The following is a 21,057-nucleotide window of genomic DNA, read 5'->3' on the forward strand; positions in this document are numbered from 1 at the left end:
CCACATTAGAAATTGGAATGGTTTCAGAGGGCCAGACTAATATACTTAAGGCTTCCCTCACACGACCGTGAAAACAGATCCGTGTGCGAGGCCTGCTCTGTTCTATTCTGTGGTAGTAGAGTAGAACAGGACACAGGATGTCTGGAGCGCAGGGCACAAAGCCTGCCCATTGCTCCATCACAATCACATTCCCCATTGCAGCCGCACTACACACACAGTGCTACATTTCAGCCCCACCACACACAGTATACTGCCTATCGCACCCCTGCCCGCACAGTATAGGAAACTATGGCGCTCCCCACAGCCTGACACTGAGTACTCACCTCTCAGCATCTCCCAGTCAGTCGGGACAGTTATGACGTCACCACGCGTGCGGGAGACGGGTGCACAACCTCCCTCTACCTTGTCGCATGCATTACGAAATAGCCTAGCGTGGTCACATCAAGATACGCTGTAGAGAAAAGACTTGACGTGATAGAAGAACAGTAACTGCAGATTTGAGTTCAGCATGTCAATTTCAGTATTAAACAGCTCAAAAATTTAACTCAACAGAAATTTTTTTTTTTTCGTTCCCCTGTGTTATGGGTGGTATGAAGTTGTCACCCCTCCTGATTGGCTTATTAAAGGGGCTCGTGCAAGTGCAATATCCTTATAACTGTTCACATTGAGTGCCAGTGCTGTCAGTGCGCCATACGCCATAGACATTCAGGTATTTATTAAAACAGACATTTTTTTACTGACTGGTTCTTAAAGGGAGCTTGTCACCGGAACCCAACATATCAAACCAACCCTGCAGATGGATAGGTTTCTAACTGGCGTAGATTTCAATTCTGGAGCATGGGTCCTCCCAAGACAGGATTATTAACCCCTTCCCGCCGATGGCACTTTTTGACTTCCTGACCAAGCTCGATTTTTCAAAACTGACATGTGTCACTTTATGTGGCAATAACTTTGGAACGCTTTAACTTACCAAAGTGATTTTAAGATTGTTTTTTCGTAACACATTGTACTTCATGTTAGTGGTAAATTTTGGTTGATATTTTTTGTGTTTAATTATGAAAAAATTGGAAATTTGGTGGAAATTTTGAAAAATATGCATTTTATAAAGTTTGAAATGATGTGCATTACATACAGATAGTCAGACCTCCAAAATTATATCATAAATCTCATGTCCCAGATCTCTGCTTTATGTCGGCATCAAACTTTAGTCACCCTTTTAATTTTTACGGACATTATAAGATTTACAAGTGAAACAACCATATTCAAAATTTTCAAGAAATTTCCAAAACCCATTTTTTAAAGGGCCTAATCCAGTTATGAAGGGGTTTTGAAAGACCCTTGTATTAAAGCCCCCCATAAATCACCCCATTTTCAAAACTGCACCCCTTAAATAAGCCAAAACAACATATACCTAGTAATTTAACCCTATAAGTGCTTAACAGGAATTAATACAAAATGGAGGTGAAATTTTCAAATTTGAATTTATTTTACTAATATTTTCGTTCAGCCCTAGAATTTGAACATTCACAAGGGGTTAAAGGAGAAAACGCATCCCACAATTTGTTAGGCAAGTTCTCCCGACTACCATAGTACCCCACTTGTGGGTGTAAACTAATATGTGGACGCACAGTGAGACGCAGAAGGGAAGGCGCGCCAAGGAGCTTTTAGAGGGCAGATCTGGCTGTGATCAGTTTCAGGAACCATGTTGCATTTACAAAGCCCTTGAGGAGTCAAAACAGTGGAAACCTCTAGAAAGTGACCCCATTTTGAAAACCGCACCCCTCAAAGAATTTATCAAGTAATGTAGTGAGCATTAGTAACCCCGAAGTGAATGTGTAAGCTGTGCGGAGTAAATTGGGTACACCAAATCCCATTCTATTTTCCCACTAGCTCCTATGACACGGACGGGGAAGAGGGGCAATCTGGGGGATCAGCGCTGGTGTCTTCTCTCTCATAAGCTCTAAATATGGGGTGTCCCCTGAAAACGCTCGCACCGCTTACACATTTCCTTCTAGTCGCAGCCACTTATGTCCTAATGATTTGGCAACTTTTGGGGTTTTTGTCTTCACATTGTACAAGGTAGATTTTTATTTTTATTTTCTGGCAATGTGGCCATATGAGGGCTTGTTGTTTGCGGTATTAGATGTACTTTTCAATGCCACCATTTTGGGGCCTGTAACTTATTGACTACATTTTATTAACTCTTTCTGGGTGGGGTGTAAAAGGAAACATCAATTCTGGCAATGCTTTTTAGCATTTTTTTTTTCCCGTGCAGCGTACAGCATAAGTAACATGTTACCTTTATTCTGCGGGTCGGTACGGTTACGGCGATATCTCATTTATATGATTTTTTAATGCGTTGCGATTTGTGCAGAATAGAATTCAATTCAGGGAAAAAAATCTATTGTTTTTGCATCGCCATCTTCTGAAAGGCATAACGTTTTTATTTTTCGCTAGACAGAGCTGGTTGAGGGCTTATTTTTTGCGGGAACACCTCTTCTTTTTATTGGTACCATTTTGGTTTTCATCTGACCATTTGATTACTTTTTATTGAACATTTTGTAAGGGAAAGGTGGTGAATAATCATTATTTTGTGCGGTTTTCTACGTTTTTTTTTTTACGAAATTCGCCGTTCGGGTTAAATAATGTTTTCATTTTATTGTTCAGGTTATTACGGACGCGGCGATACCAAATATGTAATGTTTTTTTTCTATTTTTCTTTATTTTACATAATAAAACATTTTTTTTTTTTATTTTTTTTTTTTAATGTAGATTGTGAGCCCCACATAGAGCTCACAATGTACATTTTTCCCTATCAGTATGTCTTTTTGGAATATGGGATGGAATTCCATGCAAACACAGGGAGAACATACAAACTCCTTGTATGTTGCCGTTGGTGGGATTTGAACACCAGGACTCCAGCGCTGCAAGGCTGCAGTGCTAACCACTGAGCCACCGTGTGGCCCCTATAATAAAACATTTTATATGGGGAAAATGGGATTTTTGGGGCTTTATTTATTTCTATTTTATTTTAAACTTATTTAAACTTTTTTTATTTTTACTTTTTTGTAACTTTTTTTTTCTGTCCCCATGGGGGATTGAAGCAGTGATCGGCTGATCACCGCTTCACTACATATACACTGCAATACACGTGTTACACGTGTATTGCAGTGTATAGGAAGCTGTCAGCCTGTGTAGATGCACAGGCTGACAGCTTCATTTACGGCAGGATCGGCCAGGCGCGAGGACGGGGTAAGTGAAGGGGCAGACCCGGGGTCACTGATCAGACCCCGGGCTGCCCCCTATGAACACCGGCACCCCCCAAAACCGGCACAGGGGGTGCCGATCGCCACCATTTGACACTGTAATCCCGGAGGTGCCGGTGGTCATGTTGATCACCGGCATCTCAGGGGTTAACACCCGCGATCGGACCCGGTTCCGACCACGGGTGTTACGGGGCATTGTCAGCCGTGTATTACGGCTGACACCCGCTGTGCATGGTGCGCACACAGTTTCTGTGTGCGCACCATGCATCCGCAGTAATAGTACGGCGGTTTGCGGGAAGCCCTTCCCTGCAGCGCCGTACTATTACGGCGAATGTCGGGAAGGGGTTAAGAAGCCGGTGCTACTATGATATATAACATCTCACGCTACTGGAGGAATTCCATAAGAATTTTAATAAATTTTAATAAATCTACCCCATAGTTTTAAATTAAGTTCATACAGAAAATAAAGCTGCACCATTACATTACAGGACGACCGTTAATAATAATAATAATAATAATAATAATAATAATAAATTTTATTTATATAGCGCCAACATATTCCACAGCGCTGTACAATTTGTAGGGTTCAGATACAGACAGATACAAAACAAAGAACGTCATTTCACACAATGGGACTGAGGGCCCATTAGTTCCATTAGTGTTGTGCTGCATAAGATTTTGGCAAGTTAATTTTCTGGCTGCTTTCCACCATGAAAAGACTTGGTGTTTCACGTAGGGATAACTTGCATAAAGATTGGTTTAGAATATTCCAACCATCAACATTGTGACGATCACGTGTTCATTGACATTTCAAACTTTATCAGCCAACAGAAGCAGGACAAAATGGCATGGGAGCAGCAGATAGACTAGTGAAATATATGCCATTGTATATCCAGATGAGGAAATCCTGCCAACCCTGTTAGAAATCATAAATTCTCACAGATAAACCATTCTTCAAGCCAGGGTATAATATGTCACGAATCACTGACTTGTTAAAAATCCTGATAAAATTTTATTTCTGCTTCTTACTACTTCAGAGCTGCATTGTACTGTAATGTAAGATCCTTTTGAAACCTGAAAAGTGATGGCTTTTGGATACAGAAAATAAATTGAAATTAGGCTTTAAAGTGCAAAAAATGTTCATATAAAGAAATAAGATAATGGGTTTCCACCAGGTTGGTCACCATGGTATGGTGCCATGTTCATGCCATGCACATGTTATGGAGACAAATTGAGTTCGCGATTAGCACAAACAGCAAAATGTATCATGTGATTTGGATAAATCAGTATGCAAATAAGTCCTTCTTGATAGAAAAAAGAAAACTTACAACCTTTTCTTAGGTAGCTCCTTATAGATCATTGCCTGTTGTTCAAGGTAGTTAGATTACATGATCTGGCAATAAAACCAAGCCAGGATATAGCTCCTACAAAGAGAAGAAAGCCCCATCTTGGCTAGATATTAGGCCATAGATATGGGTAAGAAGAGGTACTATGTCTCCATAAAGAGTCTTACAAACCATGCATGCCCCTGGCAAGAATTCTAGAGCCAAAAAATTATGAAAATAAGTCCTTATTGATTGTAAAAGAAAACTTGCTCCAGCGCTACAAACAGTGGCCTACAAAGGCAAAGCCAAACTAGTACCCTGCTTTGATGAGCAATAACCCCAAAACAGCTGATTGCAGATTGGTCTCACTTCTTTTTGAAAAAAATAAAAATAATAAAAACAAATTTATTTGGAAGAACAGCAAAAATAAATAAACGTTCACTTCAGGTACAGAATAAGCAAAATAAAATACAGCCTTAACTTTAGGCAAAGATGTCAAACAAAACCCTGCTCGTCCGAGCACTAACTATACAGTAAAAACTGACGATACGTGTGGCTTACTACCAACCACACAAACAAAACAAAGTAGAACAGTACAGTCTCACCAGACTCTCAGTGTCAGGACAGACCCAGGCGCCTCTTCTCACTCCCAGGATCTGTCCACACCTGGGCTGAGACCTACACAAAACCCACCCTGGACCACACATATGTCAGAAACCTGGGGCTGATATACCTGGACTCCAGCACTCTGCCTGTCACCATATCACAATATAGATAGATAGATAGATAGATAGATAGATAGATAGATAGATAGATAGATAGAAGCTTACATCAGGTGAAAAAGAAATTTGCATTATTGGATCAAACTGAGTACATATACTTAGGAAGATATATTAAGGTTTGCTTTAAGTCCTGGGCACATCATCTAGATTTCTTGAAAAATAGACATTGATTTATAGGGAGCTAACTTCCAAATGGTATAAATCCATCAATGATAGCTTATTTGCATATTGTTTCCCAGCATTCTTAGCATGTATGGTCTCTAAGCCTCTACACATTGACAGACTTTTATATAGGTTGTTTTATACATGTTGTATATGCGGATACTTAGCAGTCCCTCAGGACAAGGGGCAGTTATCTGCATGTACCTACAGTATATCAAAATTGCCTGATCCTTACATTTGTCTGTCATCAATATTTTCTAAATAAGAAGGTTTTATTTACACAATTTTCGGTTAAACCTGCTAAGTTGTATCACTAGGACGTAGCTATATAAAATGTCATATGTCTATCCAGTAAATACAACTCATAATGTAACATATCACGCTACGGAAGAAAACTCAAGAAAGACAACTTCAGTGCTGCAAAAGTTTGCTCAAGTAATTTTCCAAGCAACATTTTTATAGTGACCGTATTAAAATTTCCTTGAGAATGATGGGAATGACATATGACAAATTAGCAATTTTAAAGTTATATATATTGCTAAATGGCCATTTCTTAGTCACTGTAGGGCATTGTAAGTCATGTACTCTATGCCCTATGGTAGTATTGTGGCAAATGGTGTCCTACTGATGCTGTGATAAATATAAAAAATTGTACAATATATGCTCAGAAATGAGCTTCAAATCTCACAAAGCCTTGGTTATGTTGGCATTAGGCTTTGTAGGGGCTTTACCAGCTGCTGAATAATTTGTTCACAGAAGATGGCACCTTAGGACCTTGGCAGTGTGTTAGGCTTGTTGTTTGCTGAAGAATGAAGTAGCTGTCTCTCTAATAATGATGAACAATGGATGGAGAACCTGCTTGTACTTATCAATGTGCTGAGATAGCACAGGGAGACCAGGCTGAGGCTTGTGTAAGGTTTAATATAAATCCTCACACCTAAATGTTAATCATATACATATAAGCACTAATTTATTAGTGACAACTTATCGCACAAGGAAGCCACAAACCTGGAGGTGCCTCTCAATGATCCAATGTTAGTAAGGAACTGAGTTGCTTATCTTATGGGTGCACTAAGTTGTCAAGAGATATTCTGCAAAGAAAGAAATGTCTAGCTTCATGTTAATCCTATTCGTCCACCTTGCACCTGTCATTTAGCATGCCCACTAGTCACACTCTGCCTGGATCTACTCAGCCTATCAGGACTTTGAGAGGCAGACACCATCTTTACCATCCAATCCATGGATACAATGGGGTATTTAAACTTGGCTCTGGCACTAGTCATTTGCCTAAGATTGTTTCTGTAGCTCAACTCCTTGTTTGTCTGTCTTTGCGTCCTGAAACTTTGACATCGAAAATTTCCTGGTTTCTGACGTTTGACATGTTCTCTTGGACTATTCCTCTGCTTTTGATTTGGCTGTATCTGTGACCTCTTGGATTTGACTATGGCTTGAACTTTGACACATCTCTGGTTACGATTTGGCTATTGCATACTCTTTTGGTTTGACCTCAGCTTGTTTACTACCCACGGCCCACCTCACAGTTACTGGTTTGGTTTTCTCTCTGGCTTTTCAACCTGGGTCTCAAGTCGTCAAAGCCCAATCTGCCTTGCGGCGGGCTCCGGTCAATACATCAGGGGGCACCTTAGATTCTGCAAACCTAAATGGCATTGGATTATAGGTAACTGCTTACTTGCTGACGGTAGACCTTATTTGTTTTCTGTGGCATATTCCTAAACAGAGAAGTGAACTGTCCAAATGCAGATTTGAGGGGCATTTCTAGAGACCTCAGCTTGAGTTGAGGTTAAGGATTATTATTGCTCATGAAACCTGCTCAATACAATATCACAACATGCTACCAAAGCCTTTGAGAAGACACAACAAACAACCACAGTGTGATAACACGTAGACACATAGCATTTCACTTTGTGACAAAATTGCACAAAATTAGGTTATTGTGAAGCTAGTCTTCTTGAGACACATATTTGGCATGTCCAGCCTAGAGAAAAAGTAAGGAAGTATACATCTGTTTAACTTTATTCAAAATTACCTGCAGTTCGAATGTATTTTGACGTAATATGATGTTCTACCACGTCACATGGCCACTTGCTTGTATCATATGCAAGATTGAAGGTTCTTAGTGCCAGTATGATTCCACTAGGATCACAAGTAGTTGCTTTGTTCCGTCTCCAAGTCAGTCGTATGACCATGGTGCTCTTCTATATTGTTCTATTCAGTATTCTATTTTCCCAAAATTTCCAAATTCATGTGAATGGATGTCTGCTCATACCTTGTTGGAACTGTGTTGTGTATGACATCTTCTCTAGCTCACAGCTGTATTAAAATTCATTCATGTGAATAACGCTATTGACGTGACCAAATTTTTTGATGGTGCATTATAATGGATCTTGATAAAAAAAAAAAAAAAATAGATCATGTCCCATTTTTTTTAAAACTGTTTTCACAGAGCCATAAAAAAGTACCCCTCAGGGGCAAAATGGTCATAAAAAATGTTAATTTTTCACGTCCATTTTACCCATCGGTTGTATGAATGTAGACCTCGATTATTCTTTCTGTATGAATTACCTGTAGACAACAAATAAATAGATCCCTATGGTCATGGACCACAACCAACCAGTCCCCAAGATCAGAGCATGGAGAGATTAATCAGTCCCAAAGGTCTCATACACCATATGTATGTCTCACCCAGACCACCTTGTGACAGTATATATGTTTTCAGTGTAGGCGATTGTATGTCTACAGTACATTACTATAAGTCATTTATTATTATTATTTCTTATCATTTCACTTTACCATCTATTTATTTACAAGATATAAAATGCCAGATGGGAAATGTGAAACTTTTGAAGGCAATGAATGCTGTCATTTCCCTCTTTATCTGCCTTAAACAATACAAGCACTATAGCTAGCCATGGCAGTGAAGTGCACTTTGGATGAACTTGCTTTGTTTTTTATCCACCCAGCAGTACATAGTTTATCACCGGGATATGACCTGTAACTAGATCCTATTGGCTGTTAGCTACAACTGCCAAAAGCTGTCATATGACAGAGACCACTCCAGCCAAAACATCTGAACAGTTGATATCTCCGTTCCTTCAAATAGTCTGAGTATGACTTGCAAATTCACGGAAGAGTCTATGGAACAAACTGCTCAACATTGAGGCCCTCGCTTTATCCAGATTAATCCGGCTTCATGTCCGAGCCAACCCTTTTGACTTTGAGCAAACGATTTCACATCTAGCTCTGGAAGGATAAAAGAACTCTGCAGGTTGCTTTTTTTTTTTTTTTATAAGGAGCTACCGTTCTTTATACGTCACCTATACACCTTTACTTCTTCTTAACATCAATCTCTCCATAGATTGAGGGTAAAATAGGAATCATTAGGATATTTCTCTAGTGCCTTATAGAATTTCCAATGCATAACATGAGCAGTAGAAGTTTCTTCATCTATAGGCAGTGCTTACATTGGGAAAAAAAATTTATGGGGAATGCTACACCCCCCCCCCTTCCCCTGCTGAAGACCCTGACCGACTGGCAAACACCCCCCCTTCCCCCTCCCTGCATTCCTGCACACATTATTATGGGGCATAATTTACGCCCCATAATGGCCCCTGCACACAGTATTATCCCCCATAGCGGCCCCTGCACGCAGTATTATCCCCCATAGTGTCCCCTGCACACAGTATTATCCCCCATAGTGGCCCCTGCACACAGTATTATGCCCCATAGTGGCCCCTGCACACAGTATTACGCCCCATAGTGTCCCCTGCACACAGTATTATGCCCCATAGTGGCCCCTGCGCACAATATTATCCCCCATAGTGGCCCCTGCACACAGTATTATGCCCCATAGTGGCCCCTGCACACAGTATTATGCCACATAGTGGTCCCTGCACACAGTATTATGCCCCATAGTGGTCCCTGCACACAGTATTATGCCCCATAGTGGTCCCTGCACACAGTATTATCCACCATAGTGGCCCCTGCACACAGTATTATCCACCATAGTGGCCCCTGCACACAGTATTATGCCCCATAGTGGCCCCTGCACACAGAATTATTCCCCATAGTGGCCCCTGCACACACTATTATTCCCCAATGTGGACATCCAAGAACAATTATTATACTTTGGGATCTTTTCAGACCCCAGAATATAATAATCAGAAACCCAGGGCCCAGGGAGGATAAAAAAAACACTGTTATTTACCTCCCGCTGGCTTCGGCGCACTCCCCACAGATGTCAGCCATTTTCAATGATGTACGTGATGCAAGGGCTTACGTCGTGGCGCATAAGTGCCACACATTCCACTTCAGACACATTTATGCCTTAAAGTAATTTGGCAATTATGTCGGAACTGAACTCCAGCACATTCTGGCCCAATTTAACCACTGTCTATAGAGTAATGCTATATATGTAAAATCTAAATACTGTTGTAAAATTCTTCTTTTTACAGTCTGATAATCAAGCTAAAATAATCATTATAGATATATTAAGTTGTGTAATTTCACAATTGCATGTGATGTAGTACAGTGCTGTAGACACTATGTAATGGTATCTACTGTTACGCTAGGTTCACATTAGCCATGGCATATCTCTTGTTCTGGTTCATCGAAGGACCAAAACAATGGATAGATGGAGTGTTATAACAGCAATCACTTGTGGAGCCCCACAGATCCCCGTAACTATAATGGGGTCCATCAAGTGTCCATCCTGTTAAACATAAACCATCGGACTTGCAGTTCTTTTAATTTGGCGATTTTTGACAAAGTCTCCAAACAGAGACTCCAACGAAGATGTTAACGTAGCTTTAGTGTTCCTCATGAACCTCCTGGTTCTTGGACGTAATAAAGTGTTGACTGACAGACAGGAATGAATAGGTGGAAAGAATAAAATTCTGCGGAAGTTTCTTGGTCTGTGAAATCCTGACTTACGGGCCCTGTGGGCACAGTAGCTGTCTTAGATGAGTTTTCCTTTGAAAATCAAGCCTAGATTACTGAACGGAATATTAAACTGAAGAATAAAATACTTAACAAAAGAGAGTTTCCGAGTATATATACATCGATAAGCCATATCTTTAAAATCAAAGCCTAATATTACATAAGTCCCCCTCGAGTTATCAAAATTGCTTTAACCTTGGATATGGACTCCACAAAACATCTGAAGATATCTTATGGTATCTAGCAGAAGAGCATCCTTATGGGGTTTTCCAGCCCCATAAAGAGTTTTCATACAGGCTAGGTCACCAGTATGTGATCTGTGAGATCTATCTATGTGATCTGCTAGAATCTGGTGTGGTGGGTGTGGAGCATGTACAGGCTGATTCTATTCAAGTTATAGGAGCAGTACTGCAATTCGCCAGAGCTATGACTATACCCCAACAAATCACATACTGACAACCTAGGCTGTGGATAGTATAAAAAATCCATATGGGGCTAGAAAAGTCCTGTCAGTGGGGCCTCCATTAATTGAACGTGCTTTTCCAACACATCCCACTTGTATAGAACAAGACTTGCAGATTTTGGATGACGTGTCAACTTCTTAGTCATTTTTCATATAAAACCTTGTGTTCTGCACTCTTATTATTGTGTGATTTTTGTTTATTTTTGCAAAAAGGTTAAATGTCAAGGAAGTAAAACAATATATTTTTTTACTATTTTTCCTTGTTAAGGTGGATGAGTAGAGTTAACCTTGCTGCTTCCGGCTATGCAGAAAGAGAGCGGCTCAAGCAAGATCAAGGTAATTATTGAGTATAAATATTCTGAATTTAGTGAAGATTCGAAAAAAAGGTCTACTTTTTGTTAAAAAAAAACAGGGCCATTCCTGGCCGCCATATGTGTCTGGTATTACAGGTTAGCCCCTATCACTATAAAGGGAATCTATCCCCAAATATTTCTCTTGTGAATTGGTTCCTCCATTGCCAAGATATTGCTGTTTTTGGCAAATTGTAAATTAACTCTTTAGAACAACAAGGGAGTTGCCTCTGCATTGTCCTCATTGTTCTAAAGAGCTCATTTGCATATTGACAAGAACAGCCAATCACAAGGGGAAAACTCTAAACGCTATCTACAGGGCTGGGTGGATTTGCTGGGTTGGGGTGAGAGACTCCCTTTAACGAGGGCAGTGGGCAGTACCAAATAGGGGCTGTAGGTGGTACTGTCTCTTGAAGGGGGACATGCAGACCATACGGGCAGCAGATTTGCTTTTATAGTGTAGTCTTCAAGGTTTAGAGTTCGAAAACAATTTTTTTTCCCTCTTTGAGTAATATAGATATAAACCCCAGTTTATCTAAACCTTCTGAATGTTATATAGACACTGCCTGCAAGATGAAGTGGCTCTTGGACATGTGTGGGTGTTCAGTTAATGTGTGTAGGACAAAAATAGTCTGTGCAGCAAAGCATATCTTGTGTACTGATACACACCAAGAGTGCTGCACAAGAACAGAAAATATAGTGAATTGGAAATACCAATGTTATGATTTATTCACACTGGATTTCTACGTAGTGGTCACACTGTGACGGAAGAGTGCAGGGATCTGAATGGCAAATGATGGAGAATGGCGCACTATTAAAATGTAAACGCCCTTCATTTCTAGAGGGTGCACACTTTGTTTCACAACTGCTGTTTCACAAGTTGCTGCATCGCCAATAAAAATGTAAGGGCTTCCAGCTGCTTCTATTAGAAAATCATTTAGATATGGCTGCAGATGCATCCTAGCCACACTATAGACATGGATGAACCCCTACGAGGAGATACAGCCAAAAGCCGGTTACAAACGACCGTGTGCTAACCGGCTGCCGTTTATGAATTGCACGGGCAGCACTCAGGCGACGCACTGATGTCACCCGTGTGCCAGCCATGCTTCTGAGGCTTCTTTCATTTAATGAATAGGATCCACAGAAGCAGGTCCGCAGACTGTTTGCTGGTACACGCGACCATATCATTCATGGTCATGTTTACAGGCCCAAAGAAATGAATGGTTCAGTCTGCTACCTAGGAAAAACCCGGATAGTACACTGACCTAACACACAGTCGTCTGCAAAGGGGCAAAGGCTAAGGCCCTACATCCGGAAAAGTTGCTTATTTTGTTGCAGATGTAATGACTTCAATGACTTTCCTGCCGATTACTTCCACTCCTGGCTTTGGCTCAAAAACCACAGCAAAATCTGCAAAAAAAAAAAAATAATAATCCGCTTTTCTACAATGTGGGGCCTCAGCCTAAAGCTTTTAAATTTTTTGCTCTGTACTCATCATGTGTTATGTTATATTTTTATGATATTATTATGTTATTATTATATCGTATTATTACAGTAAAACTTCTCCAAAAGACCACTTTTCTTAGAAGACCACCCGCTTACCCAGACCCAGGTTTTCTGTGACTGTCAGTTTTCCATACCAACCATCTTCTTTGAGAAGACCACACCAACGAAGACCACTTTTTAATGCGATTTTGGGTGGATGTTTAAAAGTGGTTTCTCTGTATTATGCAGTATTATTTATATGTGTATTATGTTATAATATTAGATTTATTATTTTAATTAAATAAATGTAATTAAATGCTCTATGGAAATAATATTTATGCAGTGAATAAATCCACACACTGCTGTCTCCTCGTAGCCCCCTTCCTACCTAAATTAATTTAATAAGGTTAAATACCATGACAAAAGCTTTATTTTTGGATAAGGCCCAGTTTACATTTAGGATTGGCTCAGCTTAGTCATGCTAGTCAAATGAAATACAAAGAAAACTCTTGGAGGCAACCACCCAATATTGCACTGATAGTGGCCATGGAGAGAGGTAGTGCGTGCCATCAAAGAGAAGTGAAAAATTGTTACAGAAAAATCTGGTCAAGAATGTTGGTGTCTTTTCAAAGCAGCGGTCTATTGGAGAGGTTGCCATATATTGTATACATGAAGGATCCATGTTCATGTTAGATAGTGTGTTTTGTATCGCATATCACTATGCCTTGCAGATTACTGGAGTGAAAGTGACCAAGAAGAACCAGAGACTCCATCAACTCCAAAACAAGACAGCCCACCACCACCATATGACACTTACCCAAGACCAGCTGCAGTAAGGACCTTCTAAGTTTATATTTTCACTGCCCAACTCTATTAAATTCTGTGCTTGTATACCTCCGAATATGTTAAATGGACAATCTACTGTTGGCACTATATTGATGCACATTTCCAATCATCTGGACAGTATGTGGCATAGACTATACATTATAGACCGTGGACATTCTACTGAATTCTGTAAAAGGAACTTGAAGCTCCTGGATCTGATAGTGACTTACAGCCTATAATAACCTATTGATATGGCCTAATAGGTACCTAATAGATACCTAATGCAACAATGGGGCTTTTGCCAAATTATTCACTCCTTTATAAGTGGATTACCGTATATACTCAAGTATAAGCCGAATTTTTCAGCACAGTTTTTGTGGTGAAAAAGCCCCCCTTTTTTTTTTGGGGGGGGAGGGGTGTCTATGACCAGCTGCAATAGTAATGTATAGAATCTCCCATAAAATAGTTTGGAAAAAAAAAAGAAGCTTTAAAAAAATATAATAAAAAAATAAAGTAAATAAAAGTTCTAAATCCCTCCTTTCCCTAGAATACATATAAAAGCATGTCCTCACTCTATCTGAAACTAAATCTCTCCAAGACTGAACTACTACTGTTTCCACCATCTAATAGATCTGTCCCTGATATATCCATTGCAGTCTCAGACCTTACTATAACTCCTAGGCAGCAGGCCCGCTGCCTCGGGGTCATGTTTGACGCAGACCTTTCCTTCACCCCTCATATTGAATCACTTGCACGTTCATGTCACCTCCACCTCAAAAACATCTCCAGAATACACCCTTTCCTTACTAGAGATACACTAAAGACACTTATTGTCTCTCTGATTCATTCTCGCCTTGACTACTGTAACTTCTTACTTATCGGTCTTCCCTTCACTAAACTCTCCCCTCTACAGTCTATTCTGAATGCAGCGGCCAGGCTCATCTATCAGGCTAGACACTACAGCGATGCCTCTGGTCTGTGCCAGTCGTTACATTGGCTGCCTATTCATTATAGAATAAAATATAAAGTTATCACTCTCATCCACAAGACTCTCCATAATGCCACACCTCCCTACATTTCCTCCCTCATCTCTGTCTACCGCCCAACCCGTGCTCTCCGCTCACTCAATGACAACACTTACATACTCTAGTATCAGAACTTCCCACGCTCGTATACAAGACTTATCCTGAGTTGCACCACTTCTCTGGAATGCTCTACCCCGGACAATCAGATTAACTCCCGATTTCTACAGTTTCAAACGCAAACTAAGACGCATCTGTTCAGACAGGCCTATCACAATGTCTAACGTAAACCCTTAACCCTCCTCTGTCCCACACTTCCCCACATGATATGATGTCATCTCATGCTAACTCCATAGGTCCAAGCTCCATCCACATGTTAAAGGACACAACTGTCGACGGCTCATAAAGTCTTATGTTTATGCAATGACAGTCACCTCTATTACAAAAGTGTCTGACCTCTGCATAAGCAATGCCGCCCCTGCTACCTCTTGTGTCACCCCCTCTACCTCATAGATTGTAAGCTCTTGCGAGCAGGGCCCTCAGTCCCATTGTGTGAAATGATTTTCTTTGTAATGTATCTTTCTGTCTTTATTTGAACCCTACAAATTGTACAGCGCTGCGGAATATGTTGGCGCTATATAAATAAAATTTATTATTATTATAAAAGTAGAAAATGACTGTGAAACACATACACATTAGGTATCCGTGTGTCTGAAAGTGCCCGGTCTACTGAATATAGGGGATCTGCAGTGCTCCTGTTCCGTCGGGAAGGAGTTAATAGGAGCACTGCAGATACCCTATATTCAGCCAGGCTGAATTCCAAGTGGGGGAAAAACAAAACTCAGTCCTCAAGCTCAGGGAAGGGGTAGACAGACAACCAAAACACCCCCTCCCCTTCCCCAGCACCCAGCAACTACTGCACCCAAAAACTCCGACCATTTTAATTTTTGAAATTTTCCAATAGCTGCTGCATTTCCCCCCTAGGCTTATACTCGAGTCAATAAGTTTTCCCAGTTTTTTGTGGTAAAATTAGGGGCCTCAGCTTATATTCGCGTCAGCTTATACTCGAGTATATACGGTAACTCCTTGGATTGGTGTTTTTTTTCTGATTCTGGCCATTACAGCAGGTGACAGTTGTTCACCAAAGCCGGTCTCCTATGGATTGTGTGACCAAATAATCACTGGGATGTACAATTACATCATATCCTGGTTAGGAGACCAAAGATAGACACAGAAGTTTGGAGAATTTATAATATATGAGTTAGTTATGAAAACACACAACATATATATTTATGTATTACAGCTGGAACATGACCCTCTACATTTTTTTTTTCTTAAAAATTATTGAACTTGCGGCCATATCCTTGTTCTTTTTATGTGATTATTAGGGTTGAGCTGATCCTGACTTTTCAGGATTGATTTTAAAATCCGATTTCTGATCATTTTTCATACGAACCCGATCTCGATCCCAATTCCGATCCCAATGCAAGTCAATGGGATTTTTTTATTAATCGGAGATCGGATTTTAAAAGCAATCCTATTCACTATACAGCATGGAATCTAACAATTGTTAGAATCCACGCTGTGTGGTGAATCACTAAGTAGCCAGAGGATTTTTTTTTTTAATCCTCTAGCTACTTAGTCCCCCCTGGTGTCCACTTACCTGCAGAGATGGCTGGTCCGGTGCCCGGTGTTCTTCGCCTCGCTGCCGCTCCAGCTGCAGTCTTCTTCTCCCTTCGCTGCCCCCTCCCTGCCAGGTCAGGAGAGTGTGGGCGGGTACTGGGAGGGGAGACATGACGTCTCCCCGCCCTGTACCCGCCCACACTCTCCTAACCTGGCAGGGAGGGGGCCGCGAGGCGAAGAAAATTGCAGCTGGACTGGCAGCGAGGTGAAGAGTATCGGAGCAGCCATTTCTGGAGGTAAGTAGCTATGAGACATGTTAGTCTAGTCTCCCATTAGAATGAATGGAGGCAGCCGGCGCGCAGGGGGTTAAGGCTGTGTGTTGGCTGCTTCCATTCATTCCTATGGAACCGCAGCGGAGCCTTCACACTGAGTATACACTATATACTCAGTGTGAAGGCATTGTGGGAAATACTACTGATCCCGATCCCACCTAAAAAGATCGTGTTCGGAATTCCGATCGCGATCGTGAAATTTTCTCGATCGACGATCGGAATCCCATTTTTTCCAAACACGATCGCTCAACCCTAGTGATTATTGATGTTTCTATCACAAGACTATACATATATTTCTTTATTTTTTTTAGATGTCATGTGCTAGCCCCTTTGTGGAACAGAAACATGGCAGACTATCTTCCACAGAAACCTCACAGTCCCAATCATCTCACGAGGAATACCGTCAGGAACCAGCAGGAAGCACCACTGATTCTCCAGTGCGCAAAACTGCCAGCCAAAGACGATCATGGCAAGATTTAATTGAGACACCGTTAACCAGCTCAGGACTTCATTACCTTCAGACTCTTCCTCTGGAGGACTCTGTGTTCACTGACCCAGGGGTAGCATCTCCAGACCACAGGCGGCAGTCAACACTTCCAGCTCCAAAATGTCACCAACAAGATCATTACGGCCCATTTCCCTTAGTGGAAGGGAACCGGTTACAAGTACTGAGTAGCAGTGGGGCAAAACCGCGCAGTTTTACACTACCAAGAGATGCAGGCTTAAGTCATTGCGCTCCCTTGTCCCCAGTGAGTATATTGGAACCAACAGATTTTCCTCACAAAGAAGAAATGGTAGAGCAAGACCCTTCTCAAGAGCCGGAAAAGCCAGACGAAGCAAGTAAGTAAAAATATTGTTCTGTAGCACAAAAGATGCCAACGTAGATGATCTTATTGCATCAAATAGAGACATATGAATGAACTAAACACGTCATGGCTCACCATACACCATTTAAAGAAATATCTACAATAGGATTTCCATTCACAGTAGGCATGTGGTGACACGATGCTTAGGAAGTGATTCATTAGACAATTATAGCTGCCTCAAAGAGGTAATAGCAGCCATTCTCCGCAGCATTTACATTTACATTCTCCTTTCTACAGGTAATGGATTCTCTCTATAAGAAACCCAATTGATCTTTTTATAGCAAAGAACTGAAACACTCACAGTTGGAGGACCCGGCACCAAAGTGTTTATTGGTGTCACTTAGTGTTTCTATACATAGAAGATGCTTTTTCCTTACACGATTCTATCCCTACCACGCAGACCCATATGTGACTGTACCATGGCTTCACGAAACGCACAGCAGTCTGTACAAGCCAATGTCTCTCATTTGATGTTTTTATGTGCTATATACAGTATGTTTAGGCTTCAAGCAAACTGCCTATGTTGTGATGTTTCTTTGTGGATCAATGTGCTCATCCTGTGCAGATATTTGTAGATAGTTGTTTGAGATCTCGGAAGCTTCTTTTGTATAAGATATATGGCCTACAGAGAATTATTGTTGCAGATTAAATGGGTTCTTCAGGACATCCTGCTTAAAACTCAGTCAACAAATCACTTGACATTAGTGTCAGGTCCAGTTCCATCCATTCACAGGCCAGTATTGAGAACCTTAGCCTGGTGAACCAAAGTAGCAAATAAATACTGCAATATAAAGCCCTAATAATGTGCCATGTAGTGCCAGATACACAGCCCTACATATGGCCAGGTAATAGATTTATTTGATGTCTAGATCATTTGTGTACATACCTACTGGTCTAAGGTGTGTAATATCTGTATCGGTAATGATCTAGGACAGTGAAAGGTGATATTATTGGTGGTGTGTGGCAGAGAATAGGTTAAAGAGTTATTCTAAGGAAAAACTAGCCACAATTCCTGACCACTAGGGCAGGACTTACAGAAATAGCAGAATGGCCCTACTGTGGCGGTGAAAGGAACCTGCGGAAACATTGTAGCACCAATGGGCGGCAGTCATAGATCCATACTAAAGGAAATATCTTGTCTAAGGGTATGTTCACAAGGTGGATAAGATGGCATTGTGAACTAGGATGCTGATGCAGCTTCGGCATTCTGTCGTGGCATTCCGCTCCTGCTTAGACCTAAACACGAATGTATCTCGAGCCACTAACGCTGTGGCTGACTTAGCTGCGGAATTTGCGGCAAGATAGGTCATGTCGCTTTTTTTTCTGCTACTAGCTAGCGGGAAAAAAAAGCAAGCGGCTCCCATTGAAGGCAATGGGAGCCATTTTTGCAGGCAGATTTTGAGGTGGATTCCGCATACTTACATATGCTATGCTGTTTACGTAGCTCCCATTCATTTCTGTTGGCGTTACAGAAACTCAATAAAGTAGCTATGCTCAGTTGTTTCTCGCCTGTGGTCAGGACTTGTAGCCATCTAGTCACATCTTGACCATGATTGTCTCAGATGGGAGTAACCCTTTAATGGCTACATTAATAGTGGTCTAGGGTAGTGAAATAGTTACAGTCAACATCCCTTATGGTTTGCATCCCATTGCTTCAGCTTCCTATGCTTTCTTTATACTGATCATAGAGATCAGTGGGTACAGCATATGGATAGCATGAATAAAAAGGACTGTATGGGTGTATTACGTACTGAGCTTTTTTCTCAGTCTTTAAGAAGACAACTCAAAGAGTTTGTGTTGAGGCATCTGGGGCCTGTATGACAGAATTCAATGCATTCTCCTTGTGTTAAAGAATAAATATAGCTTTTATTAGTCATACAAAAGAATCAAAAGGAAAGTGCATAGAATTCTGTTATACAGATTACAACAACCCATGTGGGTCCTTGTATGCATCTACCATTCTCTTAGTAGTGCAGGATATTTATTACATTTTACGGGGTATCTGTAACAGCATAGCCTAAGTATGGTCTAGTCCAAAACAAGCATAAGGAATTATGTCCATTGCCTGCACCAGAGATAGGTGATCAGTAACTAACATAAGTGTTCTATCTTCCTCCAAAGAACACTGTCCCTGAAAACCGTGCTCAGGGGCCTACTAGGAGCCGACAGCATGTGAGGAAGCTAGAACACTTCTGCTCCACTGTTGTTTTAGCTTTATATGTTTTCTGGAGAACCCCTTTAAGCCCAATTTGTCTAGAATATGATTTGTGTTGGTTTTAAGTACTCAATAGCTTATGTTACTTTGAAAGCAGTCTGTAGTTGTGCAACTTTATGGTGAGACTTGTAGTCTGTTTTTATTTTGATTGTTCGCCTCAGGCAGCAGGGGGTGGGGGGTGCTAGCGGTAACCTTAAAGTGAATAATAAACAGTGTTACTTACCTCTCCAAAATCCGATGTTACTCCTAGCAGGCTTCTGGCCTTTATGGTAATGTCCCAGATGTCACGTGGTCTGGACCATTACTATACAGGTCCAAAGCCTGCTAAGATTAACACTGGATCCAGGTGAGGTGAGTAACAGTGTTTATTATGTTCCCTCACCTCCCCTGGGGCTCCAGTTATTATACTCGGGGGTCTGAAAAGAGCAGGCCTGGAGAGGTAGGTAAATAGGCCACTACCTGCTGGGGATACTCCAGCAGGTAACGGCATATTAAATAAAAAAACAAAAGTATTTACTTACCTACCTTTGTGATCCCTTGCCACTGCTGCTCCAGTGCTGCCGCCTCTTCACCTGGCAAAAGACGTCTGCATCCTTAAATGACGCCGCCTGCGTTCAGACGCAGAGGTCCAAACTAATGCAAGATAGGGCCGCTCGGTTTGTTTTCAGAGCGGCCCTGTCCTGGACTAGTTTAGTTAAAAAAAAAAAATTTTGGGGCCACACGGTGGCTCAGTGGTTAGCACTGCAGCCTTGCAGCACTGGAGTCCTGGTGTTCAAATCCCGCCAAGGGCATAAAATCATCTGCAAGGAGTTTGTATGTTCTCCCAGTGTTTGCATGGAATTGCATCCCATATTCCAAAAAAGACATACTGATAGGGAAAAATGTACATTGTGAGCTCTATGTGGGGCTCACAATCTACATTTAAAAAAAAAAAAAAAAAAAAATTAAAGTCCCGTGGCTGCCCCCTCCCCCCCTCTCTGAAAATGCTGAAAGTGTCATTAGAGGTGCGGCCCTGTTGTGGAGTTATAGACATTTTTGGGAGAATTTTTTGAATTGTATACTTAGATCCTGTAAAATTAATATATGATTTATATTTACTACTTGGTTACTTGTTTGCCATGTATCAGTGCTTCAAGTGTAGTACAGAATCCTGCTGGTTAGTGGCACTATGACAACACTTCTTGTGCTGTGGCGGTTTAGCATTGTTAAACCACCTAGGCCAAAGAGATGGCAGGATTACAACAAATAACATTGTGTGAAATATTCACATTTTATTCATATCTGCGCTCCTTTTTTCACTTGGAGGCCAACAGATACCCTTAAGGTATATTTTTAGCTGCTCATACTGTATTTGCAGCACATGTTTCTGCTTGGATAGCTGA

At 41.1% G+C, this 21,057-nt stretch overlaps 1 protein-coding gene across 5 annotated transcripts in view; it reads left to right on the top strand.

Moving 5' to 3' along the window:
- The window catches only part of CNKSR2 (connector enhancer of kinase suppressor of Ras 2), a 269,014-nt gene that overhangs the window by 208,425 nt on the left and 39,532 nt on the right, over positions 1-21,057 (top strand). For all 5 annotated transcript variants that reach the window (XM_075263811.1, XM_075263813.1, XM_075263812.1 and 2 more), the window contains 3 exons: positions 11,223-11,290; positions 13,524-13,624; positions 16,906-17,434. In XM_075263811.1, coding sequence (XP_075119912.1) covers positions 11,223-11,290; positions 13,524-13,624; positions 16,906-17,434 — 698 coding nt within the window. The remainder of the gene's footprint in view (positions 1-11,222; positions 11,291-13,523; positions 13,625-16,905; positions 17,435-21,057) is intronic.

Source organism: Leptodactylus fuscus, chromosome 2 (assembly GCF_031893055.1).
Source record: "Leptodactylus fuscus isolate aLepFus1 chromosome 2, aLepFus1.hap2, whole genome shotgun sequence".
NCBI classification, from domain to species: Eukaryota; Metazoa; Chordata; class Amphibia; order Anura; family Leptodactylidae; genus Leptodactylus; species Leptodactylus fuscus.